This window comes from Pelodiscus sinensis, chromosome 2, assembly GCF_049634645.1.
Source record: "Pelodiscus sinensis isolate JC-2024 chromosome 2, ASM4963464v1, whole genome shotgun sequence".
In the NCBI taxonomy this organism is placed as follows: Eukaryota; Metazoa; Chordata; order Testudines; family Trionychidae; genus Pelodiscus; species Pelodiscus sinensis.
In genome coordinates, this window is record NC_134712.1 from 224,575,646 (window position 1) to 224,597,843 (window position 22,198).

A 22,198-nucleotide genomic window follows, 5' to 3' on the forward strand; every position below is an offset into this window, starting at 1 on the left:
TATTTTTATCACATTATTTTAAAATAAATCAATTGGAATATAAATATTGTACTTATATTGTAGTGTTTAGTAAACAGAGTAGTACAAAGAAGTCATTTTAGTTTGTACTGACTTCACTAGGGCTTTTTATATAGCCGGTTGTAAAACTATGCAATATCTAAATGAGTTGAAGTAGCCCCTGGAAGGACCCTGCCTAGCTCCAAGGATATGCATACTCCTGGTGGTACACCACTGAGCTAGCCTGTACTGCCACAACAGCCACACCGCTACTTTTAAAATGCTGTCTCAAGCAGTTAGTGCACATCTGCCTACCCAGACTGGTAGGCACACTCCCAGCTGCAGTGCAGACATACTTTGTTGCTGTCTGTGGAGTGCTGAAGTAATTCTCCTTGTTTTACTGATTTTAACTCTATTTAAGGTAAATACACAATGGCATTACTTAAGAGGGGATGAAATAATAGGTAATCAATGTGGGGTGGCAAATGCCAAATATCAGCAAATCTCTCCAAGATATAAAAAGATGACATTTACCTTAAGTTCTTATATTATGGATTAAAAAGCAGGACAATGTAGCACTTTAAAGACTAACAAGATGGTTTATTAGATGATGAGCTTTCGTGGGCCAGACCCACTTCCTCAGATCAAATAGTGGAAGAAAATAGTCACAACCATATATACCAAAGGATACAATTAAAAAAAAATGAATATGAAAAGGACAAATCACATTGCAGAACAGGAGGGGGATGCAGGGGGGGGAAGGATGGAAGGTAAGTGTCTGTGAATTGATGCTATTAGAGGTAGGGAGAGTGGGATGTTTGTGAGTTAATAGTATTAGAGGTGATAATTGGGGAAACTATCTTGGTAATGGATGTTTGTCTAACTATCTTGGTAATGGGTGAGATAGTTCAAATGTTTGTTGAGTCCTTTTTGGAAAGTGTCGAATTTTAACATGAATGACAGTTCAGAGGATTCCCTTTCAAGTGCAGATGTAAAAGGTCTTTGTAGCAGAATGCAGGTGGTTAAGTCATTGAGAGAGTGTCCTTTCTGGTTAAAATGGCAAGAAACTGTTTTCTCTTTGTGATCACATTTTTTTTAATTGTATCCTTTGGTATATATGGTTGTGACTACTTTCTTCCACTATTTGATCTGAGGAAGTGGGTCTGGCCCACGAAAGCTCATCATCTAATAAACCATCTTGTTAGTCTTTAAAGTGCTACATTGTCCTGCATTTTGCTTCAGCTACCCCAGACTAACACGGCTACATCTCTATCACTATATTATGGATTAGCATTGTGATTTCCAAACTTTAGAAAGGCTACTCACTCCCACGCTATTCAGAAAAATAAAAACTAATGCCTGTGACCATCCAGTCCCATAAAATGTTGTTAAAGTCTCACACATCCTGAATCACAGGATGTTTTCTACCCTTTGCTGACACCATGCAACAGGGAGCCTTTTAGAGGGGTGCAGTCCACAATGTGATGCTGACAGACCAGAAGCCAGCACAAACCAGAGTTTCATGAGAATTCATTTGTATGGGAATATTAAAGTGTTATATGTTCAAACTAACTCATTTGAGTGCTGATCTAGATCAAAGATGATGCTGACTGTATGGTTTTCATTTGCAGTTTACCATTATAATACTTCTACATTAGGGGTACCCTGTAATTAATAACCCTAGATTAAATGTGTGTTAGTACTAAAATGGGGGTTTACTTGACGTGTGAACTTCATGAAGACTAAGGAAGGATTGTTGAGTGCTATTACATTAAAATTTACATTTATCTATCAAATATGATCGGAGACTTGGAAATGTATATGAAGGTTGTTAATCTCAAAGCAAGGGCCATTGTGTTTAACAATACAAAAATCAGACTCACATGAAACCGATGTGGGTGAAGACACAGTTCAGATTATTTTCTGGAGAAGCTAAAAAATGGATTCCAGGCAATGATCCTTCACCTCTGAATACTCAGACAAAAATCCCCAATGGTATTTTGCATAACCATGAGAGATTTATGGAGCAGATTACTACATCTCTGCTATAATTTTGGATTTAGACTCACATATTAATGTATTTTACCTGCTTTAATCTCTCAATAATTACCCTTATTCTTAACTAATCATTCTTAAGGTAGTTTACCTCAAGAAATCGGCTGCCAGCTTTTGTCTTTGCTATGTCACTGAGGACATCCACTGCCCTGGGGTAAGTGACTGACCCTTTAGGATAGGGAAAAAACTGATGTGATGTGATTTGGTATAGCAACCAGCATTAAACTCTAGTACTCCAGGTAGGGCTTGACATGGTACTGTTTATGACCATGTGGTAAGGCTAATAAAGAGCTCTAGGAGTACCCATTTGTTAGTGGCTTGGTGAAATCTATTTACTGCCAGTTTTGGAAGTGGTGGGGGAGGAGGTGATCTATTTTGACAATCTGACCTGAGATTGACACTCACTGTTGTGAGGCACTTCAGATAGCACGACACATAATTTGAGAGAAACTGGTGTAAATGTTCATAATATGGTATTTTTCCTCTCTCTTACAAGCTTTGAACAGTGTAATTGTTAATAATGTTAACACTGAATTTCTTATGACAAGTACCTGACTTACCATCCATTGAAACGAATCGAGCAGTTCACATCTCTTAGAGTTATTGTTTCAGGCTCTTAGCCAACACAAGCAGATGACTTTTGCATTAGTTACATTTGCTTCATGCTTTCAAGGTTTTATTCACAACTATGACAGTTAAAATTTGTCTTTTTTATTGAAAGCTGAGACTAAAGAACATAGAAATCTGTCCAAGGGCCTCTGGCAATTTCTGCATTTCCCCTACTGGCACCTGCTCCACAATACTGGAAAAACTGAACTAGCAGATAATTATGCAAGTTCACATGATAAAGGGGTTGATACATTCAAATTAGTTCCTTCTATTGTTTGCAACTCATTCTCTCTCAAATTCTTATCACATTCTTTCCACTTTGTGTTAGGAAGCCTCCAAGAACTCTGTGGCTGCATTCAGTAGATGACGACACCATCAATATACCCGAGCAATTCTGATAACACTGTATTCTTAATAAAACTGTTCAGAAGAGAGAGAGAAACCTAAAAAATTATTATATAGTTGGCATGACAAATGTGCTTATATAAGTCAAGCCATATTTTAAAACTAAAGCTAAACATCAGCAAAAGTAATTTGAATCTAAGCTAAATTTATGTATGAACCCCTTGGAAAATAGAGTTTATAATGTTGATAAATTCCAAAGCCAGAAAGGGCCATTATGATCATCTAGTTTGATTCTCCGGTGGAACACAGGCCACAGCATTTCCCCACAATAGTTCCTAGAACATATCCTTTATACAACAGGCAATCTTCATTTAAAAATTGTCAGTGATGGAGCATTCACCATGATCCCTGCGTTAGTTGCTCTAATGAGTAATTACTCATGCTGTTAAAAATGTATACCTTATTTCCACTGCATTTCCCAGTCATTTGACTGTGTTATACCTTTTTCTGCTACACTGAAGAGTCTATCATCAAATATTTGTTCTCCATCTATGCCCTTATAAACTGTATTCAATTCACCCCTTAACCTTCTCTTCATTAAGTTAAATAGTTTGAATTCCCTGAGTCTATTCCTATCAAGATTGTTTTCTAATCCTTTAATTACGTTCATTACTCTTCTCTAAATACTCTCCAATTTAGCAACATCCTTCATGAAATGTAGACATCAGAACTGGATACAGTTTTCTAGCAGGGGTCGCACTAGTGCCAAACACAGAGGTAAGATAACACAGGGCAGGGTGGGGGGAGGGCAGGTGGCTCCATGGGAGCCAGTGCTCATGGGGAGCTGGCTTAAAAGGTGGCTTTCCACAGGCATTGGCTCCTGCCTCCCCAACCCCTTGCTGCTTCTGATACAGGCAGCAAAGGAGGGCGGTGCATGTAACCATTAAGATTAATCGATGTGTCCAGGCTTACCAGTTAATCGTGTGACTGGGTACACATTAACATCCCTTTTTTATGTCATATATAGCTTTCAAAATGTTTTGCAGTACCAAATCAAATGCCTTTCCGAAATCTATTACATCAACACTAATTTCCTTATTAACTATACTAGCCATTTCATGAAGAAAAAAAGTCATCAAAGATGTATTGACAGGATCTATTATCCATGAACCCATGTTGACTTTTTATTAATAAAAATAATTAAGGGACTTGTATGAGCCCCCTTTATCGGACATTCCATTATCTTACTGGGATCTAGGTCAGACTAACATGCCTACAATGCCTACCTGCATGACCAGTGGATTTGCCCTTTTTAAACACTGGCATATTAGCTTTCTTTCTGTCTTCTGGAACTTCCCCAGTGTTCCAAGACTTTTTGAAAATCAACATTAATGGGCCAACAAGCTCCTCAGCTAGCTTGTTTAAAAGAAGTTCACAGCCTTGCTTTAATGGGGCTTTGATCCCAAGCCCTTTGGCACCCATCAAAACTTAACCAGAGAGCAGGGCTACTCAGGGAGTACAGGGGTTTAAAAAGCTTGCTCCTAAGTGACCAGAGGAGCTAGCAAACAATAGCAGTCAATAGGGAAGTTTTGCGAAGGAGTGCCCCAGATTACTACATGCCCCTTGGTGTGAGTTTGTCATCTGTAGTTTGCACCTTTTGTGGTGTGCTTGCTACTTAATGGAAGTAAACACGTAGTCTCTTGGTTTGGGGGACTGTACGCTGAGCCTTGCAGCCTAACAGGCTGAGAGCTTCCTAAAAAGGCTTTGATCCCCAAGCGGTTTAGCACCTTTAACCTGGGGCTGGGGCAAGAAGAACAGGGATTTCAAAAAACAGGACTATGTAGCACTTTAAAGACTAACAAGATGGTTTATTAGGTGATGAGCTTTCGTGGGCCAGACCCGCTTCCTCCGGCCCACGAAAGCTCATCACCTAATAAACCATTTTGTTAGTCTTTAAAGTGCTACATAGTCCTGTTTTTTGTTTCAGCTAGACCAGACTAACACGGCTACATTTCTATCACTATTCTACAGGGATTTCAAAAGTCTGCTCATGAATAGCGGGGGCTTGGGAGCGGGGGGTGGCTAGATAAACTTAATTAACATTCTTTAAACTAAAGACGATAAACAGCCTCTGTTTAAATTTCAACAGCAAAAGAAAGAGCTATAAGAGTAAAGTATACAAGCAGACATCCACCATTAGAATGGGGACTATTCAGTTGATTGCACTGAATGTGGCATGTATGATTGCCTGACTTATGTGTGCATGCGGTGCAAGGAGCTCTGGCCCTCAGACACTGACCACACATGGGCTTTTGGAGACAGAAGACAGAAAGATGCACAGATAAGACTTCATGGGACATAAAAGAATTGGGTCCCATCCCCAGTCTGACAGCCTCTGTACCACTAAGGAGGATATTCACAGTGGTTAACTAGTCAGCTACTTCTGTTCTTTAGCATGGTAGATGGGTTTTTGACATGAATACATTCACAGTAACACTTCCTCCATTTGAAATAGAGAACAAACATGAAAAATAGATTTGGTAGTTCAGGAACACGCGTGTTGTGATAGGTAACAGCATTAATGGTAATTTTCTGAAAGACCAAACTTATCCTGAACCAAAGAATTTCAAGATGACCAGAGTCTGATCTCTGACACAACAGCTGCCATTCTTTTTCAACCTCTCTTTATCCACAGCGAAGTCTCCTTCCTGGGAGCGGACCCAACAGCAGCCCCTGCCAGTCCCACTCCCAGGAACGCTTGACTGCAAGCTTTGCAGTATAAAGCTTGAATAAGCTTTAAGCTGACAGGGTTGCCTGATGGTTTCAATAAAAATACCGGACACACTTGACATTACATCACAATCTACATTACATCTTATTTAGAAAATACCAGATATTTACATTTTCTCAATTTGTACCCCGAACAGAAAGCTCAAATACTGGACTGTCCGGTTCAAAACCAGATACCTGGCAATCCCAGCTGCAGAGCTTGCAGTGCATGTAACTACGATTTTTAGTGATTACACAGTTACCTTTTTAACTGCATTTTTACATCCCTACTGAGAATCCACATCTCTACTGTGAATCCACAACTCCTAGTGAAATCAGTGGGAATTGAGGGTACTCAAGTCCTAGTCTTGCATGGCCAAATCCCTAAGTGCTAAACACTGTCAAGACTAGCAATGTTAAATTTAGATTAATCGACTAATTGAATAGTCGATGCAATTTGCATCAACTATTTGATTAGTCGATAAGGGCGCCTCTGCCTTTGAAGTGCAGCAACAGCCCTAGGCAGCAGAACAGGGTACAGGGAGGCCAGTGCTCATGGGGAGCTGGCTTAAAAGGTGGCTCTCCACAGGTATTGGTTCCTGCCTTCCCCTCCCCTTGCTGCTTCTGATACAGGCAGCAAGGGAGGGTGGTGGATGTAACCATTAAGATTAATTTATGTGTCCAGGCTTACCAGTTAATTGTATGACCGGGTACGCATTAACATCCCTAATGTGCACCATTTTATATCATAAATTTTTTTTCCAAAATGTTTTGCAGTACCAAATCACATGCCTTTAAGAAATGTATTACATCAACACTAATTTCCTTATCAACTATACTAGTCATTTCATCATTTCAGCCATAGGGCTGTTGCTACACTTCAAAGATGAAAAGGTGGCGGAGAGTTCCCCCCCTGTCCCTGGGCTGCACACGGCATTTCAAAGCAGCAGCGCCGTGTGGAGCCCAGGGTCTGGCTGCTTTGAAGCGCCCCTTCTTCTCACCTTCCCCGCTGCCTCTTTCTGATAGAGGCAGCAAGGGGGGGCAGTGGAGGGCGGAGTGACTAGTTGACTAGTCTGTCGACTATCCGATAAGTAGACTAATCGGATAGTTGACTAGTCATTCACATCCCTAGAAGAGACATTCAATTCTGAAATTATTGTATTTGCTTATAAAGATGATGGGACCTGACAAAGGAAAAAAAAAGTGTGTGAATAACTAGAGGACTGCTATTCCAAAAAAATTTTCAGCAAACAATGTAATAGTTTTACACATACTCCCATCTAATTTATATAAATGAAACAAAAGCGATTACAACCTTCGTTTAATCTTTGATGTTAATATTCAAGTGAAAATGCTACGTGAGTGCTTCAGAAAAGTTCATGTTTACAATTAGCCCTTTAACAAAACTGCAGCTAAGTCATATCTTCAAGCACAGAACAGTAAAATGTAATCAATTTCCATTTAAGAGATTTCTGTCTCAAAACAAGCAAGAGTACAGTATCTATTTAGCCTCCTTCACAAAAATAAAATGTTATGCAGCCCTCTAAGTTTGAGTGCCAACTTTTCCTGTCCCCCATTCACTTCACCACCACCACCACAAAAAAAAAAAAAAAAAAAAAAAAAAAAGTGGTCTTTATACTGCTCCCCTAATTCCTTTAAGTATTTAATAATACTCATAAAACTTAAAAAAACCTCATTCGGAGGGGGTGGGACATTTGATAAATCATTCTACTAACTTATTTTACTAAGTAATATGAAGTTGCTAAAAGAAAATAAGTAAGCTTGTTACTGCAAAATCAGAAGTGACACTGCCTTAAACAAAAAAACAATCATTCCTTAACCTAAAACCTATGCAATGAAGTTGCCACTAGATGGCTCCTTTGCATCATGTATTTTTCCAAGTAACTCTTCCATAAAATCATCAATTTGAGTTATCTCCATAAGGCATCCGTCATCAATTGTTCTAGACAACTATACCCCTTTCAGGAGTCTGACTCGTCTTGTGTACCCCCGAATTTCACCTCGCTTAAAAATTACTTGCTTACAAAATCAGACATAAAAACACAGAAGTGTCACAGCACATTACTGAAAAATTGCTTACTTTCTCATTTTTAGACCAACCTGGCAGCACCCCAGCTGCTCTGTCCCAGGTGTACCCAAGTCAGCTGCTGCTGAAACTGATCAGGGGCTGATTCCAGGAAGCCGGGGCAGAGCAGCTCTGCCCGGGGCTTCCTTTAGTCAGCCGCTGGTCAGTTTCAGCGGCAGCTGAATCGGGGACAGCTGGGGTGCTGCCGGGTTGGTCCTGCAGCAGCGAGGGGCAGCGCTACGGGAACTACCCAGCAGCGCCCCAGCTGCTCTGCCCCCGGCTTCCCGGATTCAGCCGCTGGTCAGTTTTAGCAGCGGCTGAATCCGGGAAGCTGGGGGCAGAGCAGCTCCAATGGTCCGGCTACCCGGAGCACTTCCGGGTTCCTGATGGTGCCGGACTATCAGGAGTGCCGGACCATCAGATGCCAGACCATCGGAGTTTTACTGTACTTCCCTGCTTCCCCACCCACAGATCATGACTGGTCTGGGGGTGGGAGAGCACACAGAGTATTCCCCTCCCCCCCTGAGGTTCCTCTGAGGTGCCCATGCCCCTGGTGGTGGGAGGAAACTTTATGCACTCCCCCCCCACTCCCAGGGGAATCAGGGTTTGGGGGCGGGGGAACACGCAAAGTCTCCTTCCACTTGCTCCTTGCAGGGCAAAGGAAACTTCACGCACTTCCCCCCGCTCCCAGGGGGGAATTGACCTGGGGATACGGGGAGTGGAAGAGCCTCTGCAGGCTACTTGGAGCAGATCAACCCGCAGAGGCGCTTTTGCCCACCCCTGCTCTAACTATGTGCACATGGGGAGTTTTGCAGCACTTAGTCAATAACAAATACATGTATTGTAAGGCAGTGGTTCATTCACTCTTGATTATTCAGTCCTTGTTCTATTCACAGGATCGACTCCTTTCAGTACCAAAGGCAAGAGTGTTTCTTGCTCTATGGGCCTGTGCCAAGGAACCAGTGGGGTGGTACTCTCCTTTACAGGCTGTGTGTTCAGTGTATTCTAGCACAGACTAGGACACAGTTTCCATATGGCTGTTGCTTCCTTTCTGACACGGGTTGGTAGGAAATAGGTTGGCAGGGTTGGCTCCACCCCACCAAATGCATGCCAATGCAGCTGAGCTGAAACCATGGGAGGTGGGATATAATCTGCTTCACGATTAGAGGAAAAGAAGCAGCAGGGAGATCCACAATTCCTTTCTTAGTCTGTTTGGGAGGCACCACAGTCACGCATCATCCTCAAAGAATACCAATCTGCAATAGTGTCCTTTTAATACAGTGTGCTGCTCTCCAAAGAAATCTGAACTTGCATGTGCCAGTCTTCAGAGAACTGCACCTGTACATTAAACTCAATGCAGATTCAAACACCTGATGTTATGTTTAATCCCTCGTTTTGGGCCAAATCATAAATCTTTTGCATTCCCTATGTTCACTCTGTGCTCAGTGGGAATTACAGTTGAGCAAGGAAAGTATGATTAGGCCCCTTTAATTTGGAAGCCAAATTCTTCACACATCAAAAATACTCATCATTGTAAGGAAGGAAAAAATAAAAGAAGAAGATGGAGGCAGGGAATAGATAACTGTAAGTGCCAAAGGGGGAATTAAGTTAAGCAGGAATGTTGCTCTGGTTTGTAAAATAAATTAATATTTTCAATTAAATAAAGATGGAGCAAAAAAAAAAAAAAAATACAAAGAATGCTGGGGGGGGGGGATGGAAACCAGCAGACAAATGACTGGATAAAACTGGTTTTTCCTCTAGTTTTAGTACAGTGTATACTTTTTCACATATACATTTATTTTCTTGAATCTTTCAACTACATTCAACGTGTCCAATCTCAGAAGAAATGGAAAATGAAAATAGCAAAATACTGGAGCAGATGAGAATCCAAATTAATGCTGTTAAAATTCTGAGTGATAATTTAGTTAGGTTCATACAGCAGATATTTTTCTAAAAGTTACATGCTGCATTTGTGGGTAAAATTTTAGCTTATTTCAATCCCAGCCAATATTTTATCAACTAGATTCATATCCTGACCTCATCAAGTGCTAGTTTGCTTTCACCAGAATGAACTGCATCAGGAGCCATGAAGTTATTAATTGATCACAATATACAGAGAAAATGGTTTGTATACAGAAACAGGCCCCAGTCCTACATTGTGAGCAGGTGGACTACTGTACCTCTGTGGAGTGCTACTGAAGTCAACAGGATTGCTCCTGCGTGGTTCATATTGAAGGATCAGGATCTTAGTATTAAAAAGCTAAGCCAGGTGGTTTCTCACAAAGAATTCATGAGAGCTACAGTAACACATTTATTCAATGACGTTTATACAGGCAGTCCCCGGGTTACGTACAAGATAGGGACTGTAGGTTTGTTCTTAAGTTGAATCTGTATGTAAGTCAGAACTGGCGTCAGCCGCTGCTGAAACTGATCAATTTCAACTGCGGCTGAATCTGGATGCCAGTTCTGATTTACATACAGATTCAACTTAAGAAACCCAGGCGTCCCCAAGTCAGCTGCTGCTGAAACTGATCAGCGGCTGATTCCAGGAAGCCTGGGGCAGAGCAACTCTGCCTCGGGCTTCCTGTAGTCAGCGCTGGTCAGTTTCAGCAGCGGCTGACTTGGGGACGCCTGGGGCAGAGCAGCTGGGGTGCTGCTGGGTTGCTCCAGTAGCGCGGCTCCTTGGCGCTACTGGAGCAACCCAGCAGTACCCCAGCTGCTCTGCCCCAGGCGTCCTGATTCAACCGCTGCTGAAACTGACCAGCAGCGGCTGAATCAGGACGCCTGGGGCAGAGCAGCTGGGGTGCTGCCGGGTTGGTCCGGAGTGGCGCTGCGGGACCAACCCGGCAGCCCCCAGCTGCTCTACCCCAGGGGTAGATAAGAAAAGCCTGATCTGCTGGGGGGAAGGGGGGCACTAGCTGCACCCACCCCCCAGCAGACCAGGGAGACAGGGGTGGCGGGACCGCCCAAGTCCTCCACGGCTTTGCTCCGTCTCCCTAGTCTGATGACCTGGGAGACGCGGAGCAAAGCCGCAGAGCACGCGGGCAGCGGGACAGTCCAGGCGCACCGCGGCTGTCCCACTGCTGGCGTGCTCCCAGGCTTTGCTCCCCGTCTCCCTGCAGACCAGGGAGACGGAGAGCAAAGCCGCGGCGCACACCCACAGCGGGACAGCCCAAGCGCGCCCGGGCTGTCCCGCTGCGGGCGTGCTCCAAGGCTTTGCTCCCCGTCTCCCTGCAGACCAGGGAGACGGAGAGCAAAGCCGCGGAGCATGCCTGCAGCGGGACAGCCCAAGCAGGCCCAGGCTGTCCCGCTGTGGGTGTGCTCCGCGGCTTTGCTCCCCGTCTCCCTGCAGACCAGGGAGATGGAGAGCAAAGCCGCGGAGCATGCCCGCAGCGGGACAGCCCAAGCGGGCCCAGGCTGTCCCGCTGCGGGCGTGCTCCGCGGCTTTGCTCCTGTCCCCCTGGTCTGCTGGGGTGGGGTCCAGTGGCTTTGCTGGACCCACGCAGCAGACCAGGGAGACCGGGAGAAGCTTTTCTCGCCCCGGAGGACACGGGTGGCGACCCGCCGCCCGTGAGCTCCGGGGCGAGAAAAGTCCCTTTCGTAAGTGCGGATCTGACATAAGTCGGATCCGCGTAAGTCGGGGACTGCCTGTAAAGTATTCTTAATAGCATAGCCACTGTACTTACATACTGCATGCTTTTCAACTTAAAGTTAGTAGAGACAGAATAAATCACTTCCACTATTCCCTCTAAACTGCAGGGCAGCACAGCTTCACAGGTGATTAATCAGCCCCACCCAGTCAGAGACTCAGCTCCCTGCACTAGGCAGGGCTGATTAATCACCTGTGAAGATCTGCTGCCCCACAGTTTAGAGGGAACACTGACTCCTCTGGTACTCAATGGACTTCTGCTCCAATGCCACATGAAAAAACTATAAACAACTTGCACTGACACACAATTTTTAAATCAGATCTTAAGTAGCTATTACAATAAATTGTTGATAAGCAACAAATAAGGAATAGTAAAACAAAAAATGAAAATGCATACCTCCTCTATTTCCATTTTCTTCATCCTGTCAAACAAAAACAAAATAAAATTAAAATGTAAACTACCGAATGGAGGAAAATATGTACAGATAAGGGTGTCAAAAATGGATGCCTGGTTAGGCTCATAAATCCATATTTACATGCTTAAATAAATGGTCTGATGTACATGGTAGAGGCTGGATGTCTAGCACATTTTAAAATTAGGGACTAATTACTAAAAATCTTGGCAGGATGTGTATTTAAAAATAATAAATCTTATATTAGTTGATATGTCACACAGCAGCAGCCACATTGCATTTTTTGGTTCAAGAAAACAATAAAATGCAATGCTTTACTGCAAATGTGGCAATCTAAAATTGAATTCAGAGGTTCCACATTTTGTCTATCAATGATTCCATCAAAATGGTTCACTTTAGAAGTCTAAAATATTTTTTTAACGGCAAATCCTGCAAACTCCTTTTAAAATCAAAATATCAAGCTTTATCTGTAATACTGTGATCAATTTCTATGGTTAGAACAGGTCTTAGGTGACAAGTTTGTTGATGCTTCCTCTCTCATAGCTGCATTTAGTTTTGAATATTAACAGCTAAAAACTGGGTTGCATCAGTGAGCTATGCAGCTATAACTTGACAATAGTTAGGAAGGAGATAATCTGAATAAGCAGGTACGTTTTTACATTGTCACTTTTCTGTCCAGAACCATGTTTTAGAATGAAGACGGAGATTCAGTACCAACAGTTAAATTCAATCTCCTGTTCCATATTAAGGCTGATTCCCACCTTTCTGCTCCCTAACTTCACAAAAATTCTACCAATTTGGAAATTGTCTTACATCATCGTAGACATTTTCTTGAAAGTTACACTTAAGCAGTACAAAGTGTCCCTTCCCACCTTGCCAAAGGAAAAAAAAAAAAAATATATATATATACACACACACACACACACACACACACACACACACACACACACACACCCAACCTTTTCAGAAGTCTATTAACTTCTCATTTAAAAAAAAAGTATCTTGGTTTAAGAGTTTACTTTGCTGACATGGCCTCACTTAGAATGAGGTAAACTAGTGAAGGCAAAGCTAAATTTAGTAATCTTACCAGTGTAAATTGTTTTTTAAAGTGGAGCCTTAGTTCCAAATGTCCAGGCTGCGCGCGCGCGCGCACACACACACACACACACACACACACACACACACACACACACACACACACACACACACACACACACTTTATATATATATATGTTTCTCCTATTAATTCTGTTTTCTTGTAATGATAGCTTTTCATCCCAACCTTTGCTCCAAGTGAATGATTTATTTTTTTTGCCTGAAAGTTTATAATATGTGGTACAATATAGAGGGAAAGGTCCCCCTAAGCTACAACCTGCCTTGTTGTGATCCAGCAATTCAGTATAATTTGCATCACAATACATTGTCACCACACCATAGAAGTTATCAATGAGTCTGCTGAAGCTTTAAAAACCTCAACACAAAAAATTAACTTTAGAAAGGATTGAACTAGTAAGGATCACATGTCGACTATCTCTAAAAAGTAGATAGAACAATACTAATAGATTGCCAACTTTAGAATGAGTATCATTTTGTAAAGAACTGGAAATCTGTCATCCAGCATGCACAACTTTATCAGGAAACAGCTGCAAAAGATTACTATTGAATGTATTTTGTATGTCACATAAGCAGTGGGCTCAATCCTAAAAAAAACTACCTGGAGCACCTGATAATGCAAGTGCTTCTGAATTTTAAAAGCATGTTTTACATTCCCCTCATATATATACTGCAAAACTTTTTAGCATATTCTGTTTCAGTTGTATTACATCATTCATAACAATACAAACATGCAGAAAGTAGTACACTTATAAAAATAAAGCTTCTGTGGCAACTTAGCATATAATGTTCATTATACTCTTCTCTGCTTCATCACGTTGCCCCTTGTCACCTTTAATCCCACAATATCAGTCTCACCTGCCCATTTCTCAGCTCCTTAAATCTTCTCTCACATATGGAGTGCCCTTCCTGATCTAGCTCATAAAGCTACCTACCTTACACTTCAATATACTCTCTCAAGACCAGCTATTGTCATGATCAGGGCTTGACAAACAGTGGCGAAAGCCGCTTGCCAGACCCGCACTGCGCATACGCAAGAGCAGTATTGCACATGCACATACCACTGGTAAACAGGGTGCGCGGCTGAAATCTACTCGCCTTGGGCGAGTAGATTCTACAGTTTGTTGAGCCCTGGTCAGGAGGCATATAAGAAATCAATAAATAGGGCTTGGTTGGTGCCCAATCTATAGAACAATATATTATGGAGACAGAAGTATACTACATTGTGTGTTGGATTTATCCCTCTCCCATTTATTTTACGTCACCTTCCCTTCTTAGATAAAAAGCTCTTTCAAAAAAGGACCATGTACTTTATATGCATTTGTATGACTCCTAACACAATCAGACTTGACCCTATTTTTATATATTTATTTATTTATTTAAGAGGATGTGCACTGTGAGTTTGTGAGTCCATTTGTTCAAGAACTCTTCCTAAGCGGTAAGAGCTAGGGCCACCACATTTGGTATGCAGTTCCTCTCCTCCTAACTTAAAGAAAGGTCAGGGTTTGGTTATGCCGGGACAACAGGAAGCTCTAGGAAAAAGACAGGTTTTCCATAATATACAAAGGAGAGGGCTGCTGCTTGGAAGGACACGATAGAAGAGTAGCCACCGGGGACACCGAGCCTGCAGGGGAGAGTTATCCTGAAGTGTCCACTGGGCGCAGAAATGCCACCAAAGAAGTGGCCAGCAGGTCTGGGTTTCCCTTCCTCCGCCTCTCTCCCTCCCTTCTCCCCTCCCTCCTTCCCCCCACCCACTAACCTTTGGCTGCAGTGGCCGGGGAGGGGGGAACGACACCTTTAGGAGATTGGGAGAAGGGCAAACAGGCCCCTAGGGCCAGGGAGAAACATTGGCGCACGCGAGAGAAAGAGAGAGAGAGAGAGAGAGAGAACAGGCCCCTGGCAAGTGTGAGGGAACACTGAGCCCCTCCTCACCCCTCAACTCTCACCCCCGCAACTCCAGCACTCCCCCCACCCCATCTCCAAGGCCCTGTCTTGAAATAGGGATGTGAATGGGTAACCAGTTAACTGGTTCCCCCAGTAAGCATCACCCATACTAGGTAATGCTTACTGGGAAACAGTTAACCTGTTCCCCAGGAACAACCCCAGATTTATAATGTTTTATAAATACAACTGATTCATCCTTATTCAAGTTTTACATTACATTTCAATAAAATGAAATGAAAATAGATAGATATAGGTGTATAGCAGCCTATTTCATGCGTTCCAGAGAATACCTGTGGCTCCAGTCTGCTCATTTGGTTTGCAGTGTAATTCAGGCTGTTTGCTCTGAGCTATGTCAGTTATGGTTTGGGTCCTGGTTACCTTAGAAACTACCTTAATTACTTTATCTGATAAGGAAGGTCAATGGAGGCTGTGATGGATAGGAGGGGTACTACCCTTTTCCAGATATCCCAAGTTAATAACTAAAGGGTTAAAACCAGAATAGTGGGTATCCAGGGAGTGTTGGCAGGGTGCCAGAAGAGCCAAAGGGAACAGAGTGGGAGAAGTTTGAAATGAAACAAGGCAGTTTTATCTGTTTGAGAGTTTAGAGCAGGAGCTGGGGGGAGAGAGAGATGAACTGAACCAGGAATAAAGTCATGGATTTTTTTTAACCATATCTATGCCTCAGGAAAGACTGTACTCTAAAACAAAGGATATGTAAATGAACAGAGAATCTTTATAGTTAGATACGATCAGGTTATTTTCTGTGTTTTTTTAGTTTGGTTAAATTCTTCTGTGCTAAACTGTACTCTAACAATCTCAGGGAAGCAATTGTCGGTACCTTAATCTTATTTTAGTTGCTCTACCACCTCGCAACCAAGTATGCTTTACTAAATGTATCTTTGTTTTGCTAGTACAATCACTTTTTTAAGACTATAATCTAATTCCGGTGTCCTAAGAAAAAGCAGGTGGTTCGTGTGCATGTGCCTGAGACTGAAAAGCCACTGTTAAGGAATTGCAGTTGTTTTCAAGCTCTCTTCTGATGGGGGGATTAAAGAGCTTGGGGTTATCCCCCAAGGAGAAGTTCCCAAGTGCCTTTTCCTAGCTTCAAGAAGTTTTTGCATTTGGGTGGTGGCTGCGTACTACCCAATGTCAGGGAGTCTGTGACCCTGGGGAGTTTTAAACCAGAAACCTTTAGTGTCAAGGTATTTTGAGGTCTTTTGTGGACTCCTACCTTCTACACTCAAAAGTGCTGGAGCAGGGAACAGTCGCAGAGACACTGAACTGGCAGACTCTACAGTTCTAAGACTACGGCCTGAAAGGAAGGAAGGATGATCTTAGTTGAGGATGCTCAACTCTGAAGCTCACTTCTATCACTGATTCAACTCTGATCTCTTGTCTTTTATGGTACATATTTCTTCAGGCTGTTTCAGAGAGGGGTACATTAGAAAGTTTATTCTTGCTCTTGAGGCAGTGTAGTAGGAATAAACAAACAGAAGGTCACATTTGGTTGGTTCTATCATATCTTTCTCTATTTACTAGTTATGTGCTAGGACAAGAGAGCCTGTGTCACAGTTATTGCCATGCAGTACTTGTTTTTAATATTGTAGCTTAGAGAGAAACTACTTGGCTGGCATTGACTATCACCTTAATACTATATTTCTCAACCTGAGCCCGTGACACTGAGGGGGACCGTGGGACAGGTTTGGAAGGAGAGGGAGATCATCCAGCCTCAGGAAAAGAGAGGTTTCCTCACTCAGCTTCAGCCCCCTACCTTTTCAGTTTTAGGGGGAGGAGGGGAAGACATCAAAAGTGTCACTAGCACAAAAAGGTTGAAAAATATTGTTTTAATATAACCAAGGCCCTCAGTGCTCTGAGAGAAGCACAACCCCAATCCTGTACTGAGACTCCCCAATTCTGTGCAGACTTTAAGCATCTGAACCCTGAAGAAACTAAAAGGAATGTGGTGCCCTGCAACTGCTGGATCACCATAGACTGGGTCTAAACAGAACGAGTTCATCTGACTTGAGCTACATCTAGACTGCAGTGCTTTCCCAGGATACTGATATCCACGGAACACGTCTGCTTTTCTGGAAAAAAAAAAATTCAGAAAAGTGGATGCGCTCTTTCAACATCCTTGTAAACCTCATTTTACAAGGAATAAGGGATATGCCAAAAGAGGTTTTTTTTCCCCCAAAATGTGGTGATGCGTAGACGCACCAAATTTCGGAAAATCCTCTTTTGGAAAAAGAGCGGAGAAAGATACGCAAATTGTGGTTTGCAATTTGCTTATCTTTTTTGGACCTTTCTTTGTAGTGTAGACATAGCCTAGATGATAAACACACAGCACACGTGTTACTATGTGCACTATTTAGGAAGTGCCTAACCCTCCCGATCTATTTCCAATAGAATATGTCACAATATCGCCCTGCCTTTCAGTTCTCCTTGGCTAGCAGAGACACCCTGGAAAATAGTCAAGTAAAACTGGCTTGTTTCATTGGCAAGCATAATAAAGAAAATTACCCGCCTTTACAACACTCAAGCCTTGCACATGTGATAGTGTTTTCAAGGTACCTTGCCAATTTCATTTTCAACATCCTATCCAGATTCCTGCAGTTATTACATTTAAACCAACAAGTTTTTGAAAAACAACACTGTTGCCATCATTTGTAATCTGTGATGTGGTGAAGCTCTCTCAGGTCCAGACTGTTCCTTGTGATTGGGTGTGAGAAAACAGAATAGCTGTCCACAGGTTGTTGGAAGGCTGTGATTGCCGCTAAGTGGACCCTCAGAGAAGAAAGTGCAAGTCCCAAGTGTTTGAGGTGGAGAATATAGTCCAAGTAGATTGCATGGGTAATGTGTTAGGGTATAACTTCCTGTCCGAACACCAAGAACAGAATTGGCACCATTTGTGCAGGTAAGTGGTATGTATGTTAGATCTTCTGCTATGTAGGAGAACATGCCTGACAGCTGTAAGCAACTAATTTCTCCTTGTTGGAACCAATTAGGAGTCATGCTGTTAATGCGAGGCGATCCAGCTGAGGATGCAGCAAGTGCCCGTAGTCCTGCGTCAGTAGATCGCGTCGTCTGGGAAGACGATACGGAGGATGGGACGACGATACAGAGGATGGGCCGACATGCAAAACAGGTAAGGAAACCACGTTTGACATGGACAGAAGGGTGCCACCAATATTACCGTGGCTCCGTCCGTAGCTATCTTTTCTAGAACTCTCAGAATCAGAGGAATGGGAGGAAAAGTGTATAGAAGGTGACTACTCCAGTTGAAGAGGAAAGCATCTCCCTTGGATACCAGTCCTATTCCCGTTCTTGAACAATATTGAGGGCACTTCATGTTGTGCTGAGTAGCAAAGAGGTCTATGGATGAGTATCCCCATCGTCTGAATAGCACTCGTAGAATGTCTAGGTGTAACTCCCATTCGTGCTGTGTCGTAAAATGCCTGCTGAGAGCATCGGCTATGATATTGTCCTTGCCAGGGAGGTACGCCACCACAATCACAACGTTGTGCTGATTGCACCAGTTCCATAATCGAATTGCTTCCATGCAAAGGGAATGGGACCATGCCCCTCCTTGCCTGTTTATATAGTATTCCATTGTCAAATTGTCAGTCAGGGCACACACCACATGGCCACGAATAAGAGGAAGGAAATGCTTCCAGGAGCTGAAGACAGCTTTCAATTTGAGAAGGTTTATGTGCTGTAGGGACTCCTGTGCAGACCATCAACCTTGGATCTGCCTGTCATGGAGATGGGCACCCCAGCCTAGTAGGGATGAGTCAGTCGTGATTTGCATGGTTGGTTGGGGTTGGTGGAAGGGTATCCCAGCTGACATATTGTCGGGAATGGTCCACCAAGTTAAGGATTCTTTGACAAGATGCGGTACCACCACCAACCTGTGTACGTCATGTTTGTGTGGCACGTACACCATGGCCATCCAATGTTGAAAGCATCAGAGGTGTACCCTTGCATATGCCAAGACATACGTTATAGCTGCCATCTGTCCCATGAGCTGTAGACAGGTAAGTATAGGAACCCTGGGACTGGTGGAGAGAACTTGAACAAAGGTCCTGAATAGTGTGGAATCTGGTTGTGGGTAGGTACGCACGTGCCGGGGGGGAATATAGAGATGCGCCTTAGAACTCTATGGATTGTTGCAGTGCCATAGATGATTTTGGAATGCTGATTGTAAGACCGAGTGCTCTGAATACTGCCCTTGTGTTGGTAGCATGGAGTGCTTTGTCGAAAGAGGGGGCTCTGAGAAGATAATCGTCTAGATAAGGAAATACTATAATTCCCGACCGTCGTAGGAATGCTGCTACTGTCTGAGAAAACCCTGGGAGATGAAGAGAGGCCAAATGGTAAGACATTGTACTGGAAGTGCTCGGATCCCACTATGAAACGTAGAAAGCATCTGTGTGCCGGGTGGATACTCACATGGAAACAGGCGTCCTGTAGATTGAGGGATGCAAACCAGTCCCCGTGCTCGAGAGCTAGAATGATAGTTGCTAATGTCACCATCCTGAAACGTTGTTTGCGGAGGTACCAATTTAGTCGACGAAGGTCTAAAATTGGCCTCCAGCCCCCTGACTTCTTCTGAGTTAGAAAACAGTGGAAATAAAATCCCTTTCCTTTGAAGTCCTCTAATACCCTCTTCATTGTGCTGATATCCAGCAGACGAGCTACCTCTTGTCTTGGAGGAGACTCGCGAGAGGGGTCCGTGAAGAGGGACGTGGAGGGAGGGATAGGTAGGGGGAGCGAAGTGAATGGAATGGTGTAGCCTGACGTATATCAGCTGTAGGACCCATCGGTCTGTGGTGATGGCGTCCCATCAGTGTTGAAACGGCCTCAGACGATGGTGGAAGAGTTTCGTTGTACCACGTTGGCCAGCAGATAGTGGAATGGTTTGCAATCCCTCAATCGATGCGTCAAACCTGTTGCCTGGTGTTTTGTTGATTGGTTGGCCTGTTGGTTTGCGGCTGCCATCTCTGTTGACGCTGCTTAAGACAACGTTGGTCATAGTGCCTAAATGGGTTGTTGTACAGGAGAAAGGTCTTCGCTTCTGGTAAGGTACATAGCGCTTCCGATGAGAAGTCGGTATGTACATGCTTAGCGTCCTAAGCATTGTCTGAGAATCCTTACCACAGTGAAGAACCTGGTCAGTTTCTTCAGCAAATAGACTGTCTGTCAAAAGGTAGGTCTTCTACCTTTGATTGAAGCTTCTTTGGCACGGCTGCCATATGCAGCCATGCCATGACGCCCTGCACATAATCACTGATGTGGCTGTGGTTCGTGCCACCGCATCTGCAGTATCCAGGGTGATGTGCAAGGCTTATCGAGAGGCCGCATATCCCTCTTGCACCAGAGCCTTAATGACCTGGCACTTACTGTCCGCTAAGTGTTCCAAGAGAGGCACTAGTTTTGAATAACTATCAAAGTTATGATTGGCCAAGAATGCGGCATAGTTGGCCATTCTTAAGGTTAAAGTGGCCAATGAATAGACCTTCCTCCCTAAAAGGTCTAGGCATTTACTGTTCTTATTCCCAGTATTGTTCCTGTACTGTGGTGCTTTGGCTCTCTGTTGTGCCGCATCCACAACGAGGGAGTTGGGCTGGGGGTGGTTGAAGAGAAATTCCATCCCTTTTGTGGGTATGAAGTACTTCTTTTCGGCCTTCTTGTTTGTTGCTGGAGTGGAGGCAGGTGTTTGCCATTTATCATTGGTCACTTCCAGAATTGCTTCATCGAGTGGTAAAGCCACTTTTGACGTCTGTGATGGCTATAGGTTTCTCAGCAAACGGTGTTGCTTTTGCTGGACTTTTCACAGCTGCACCTCTTGGCTGTCAGTGACACTTTTGAACAGCTCCTGGAATTGATGCAGATCATCAGTAGGTGAAGAATCTCCAGGGAAAACAGTGTCATCGCGTGAGGATGACAATATGTCTGCAGGTTTTGTGGATCTTCTCTATTCAACAGCTGTCCCTCTTCTGGCTCAGATTGGTCTCACTGTAGACAGGGTGGGAGAGTTAGTTTTGTCGTGCATAGTGTGAGTTCGGTGATAGGCCGGTGATCTCCGTAAGTTACACTCCAGGGAATATGAATAATGGCTGTCATGATGACTGTGCCTGGATCGAAGGTCATAATACTCTGGAGAGTATCTATGGTAATGCCTGCTTCTGTACATGTCCCGGCGTCTGGAACCGGTGGAAAGTGTAGGGGACCTGGGTGATCTGGATCTGCCCTGTGAACACACCGGAGAGGGTGGTGAATATCGGTGCTGATGGTAATATCTTGGGGAGAGGGAGGTACGCGGTGAGTAGTGATGTGGGCTCGATAGACAATGGCTTGAGTGAATTGATGGAGCCGGAGAAGGTGAAGGCAGTCCTGGTGAGAAAGCGGCGTGCTGCAGGCTTGGGATGGTGTATGGCAACCTACGAGTTTTCCGGCTTGCTTTAGTTGGTGCCGGAGAGTGCTGGCTTGGTGACTACGCCGGTGTCGATGTGGGCGTCAGTGCCAGCTGTGCATTTGTGTGCAATGACGATGCTGAGGCTAGGCGGCCCCCCCGGTGCTGGCTGACTTGTTGGTGTCGACACGGTCGGTGCTGTATGAGCCAGTGCTGTTATGCGTGGCACCGCCGGCGTTGTGTGTGCCTCCGGTACCAGTACCGATGCAGGTGCCAGTGCCAGTGCCACAGTAGGTGCTGGTCTAGTTTCCGGGACCGCTACGGGTGCCACCTGTATTGTCGATGCTGGACTTCGTGCCGACGCACTTCAAATCTGCTTTTGTGTGTCAGGTTGGTGGATTGTGGTTGCGCCCGAAGTGCCTGGCTTGTCTCCCATGCTCACTTGTGTTGATGACAGGGAGCAAGAGGGAGAAGGTCTTCTTTTAGAATGTGTCGCCTTCAGAGAAGAAGGTCGGCGCCTGGCAACTGCCAGAGATTCCGAAGGGCCAGGGGCATCCAACTGCGGCTGACGTGCCTTATTGAAAAGCAGCATTTTCAGCCACATAGCCCGGTCCTGCCTAGTTCAAGCTGTAAGCTTTGAGCAATGGGGACATTTCTGAGTGATATGTCCCTCGCCTAGGCACCTTATGCATGAGGAATGTCCATCTGATGCGGGCATCGGCTCACGGCATGTGCCACACTTCTTAAAGCCTGGTGATCCTGGCATAGTAGCATCGTGATGAAATTTCTTGGGTTTTTTTTGTTTG

The 22,198-nt window shown here is 44.0% G+C and overlaps 1 protein-coding gene across 3 annotated transcripts in view; it reads right to left on the reverse strand.

Annotated features, from left to right (window-relative positions):
• Window positions 1–22,198, reverse strand: part of ARHGAP21 (Rho GTPase activating protein 21) — a 195,043-nt gene that overhangs the window by 98,801 nt on the left and 74,044 nt on the right. For all 3 annotated transcript variants that reach the window (XM_075922534.1, XM_014569653.3, XM_014569652.3), the window contains exon 3: window positions 11,908–11,932. In XM_075922534.1, coding sequence (XP_075778649.1) covers window positions 11,908–11,932 — 25 coding nt within the window. The remainder of the gene's footprint in view (window positions 1–11,907; window positions 11,933–22,198) is intronic.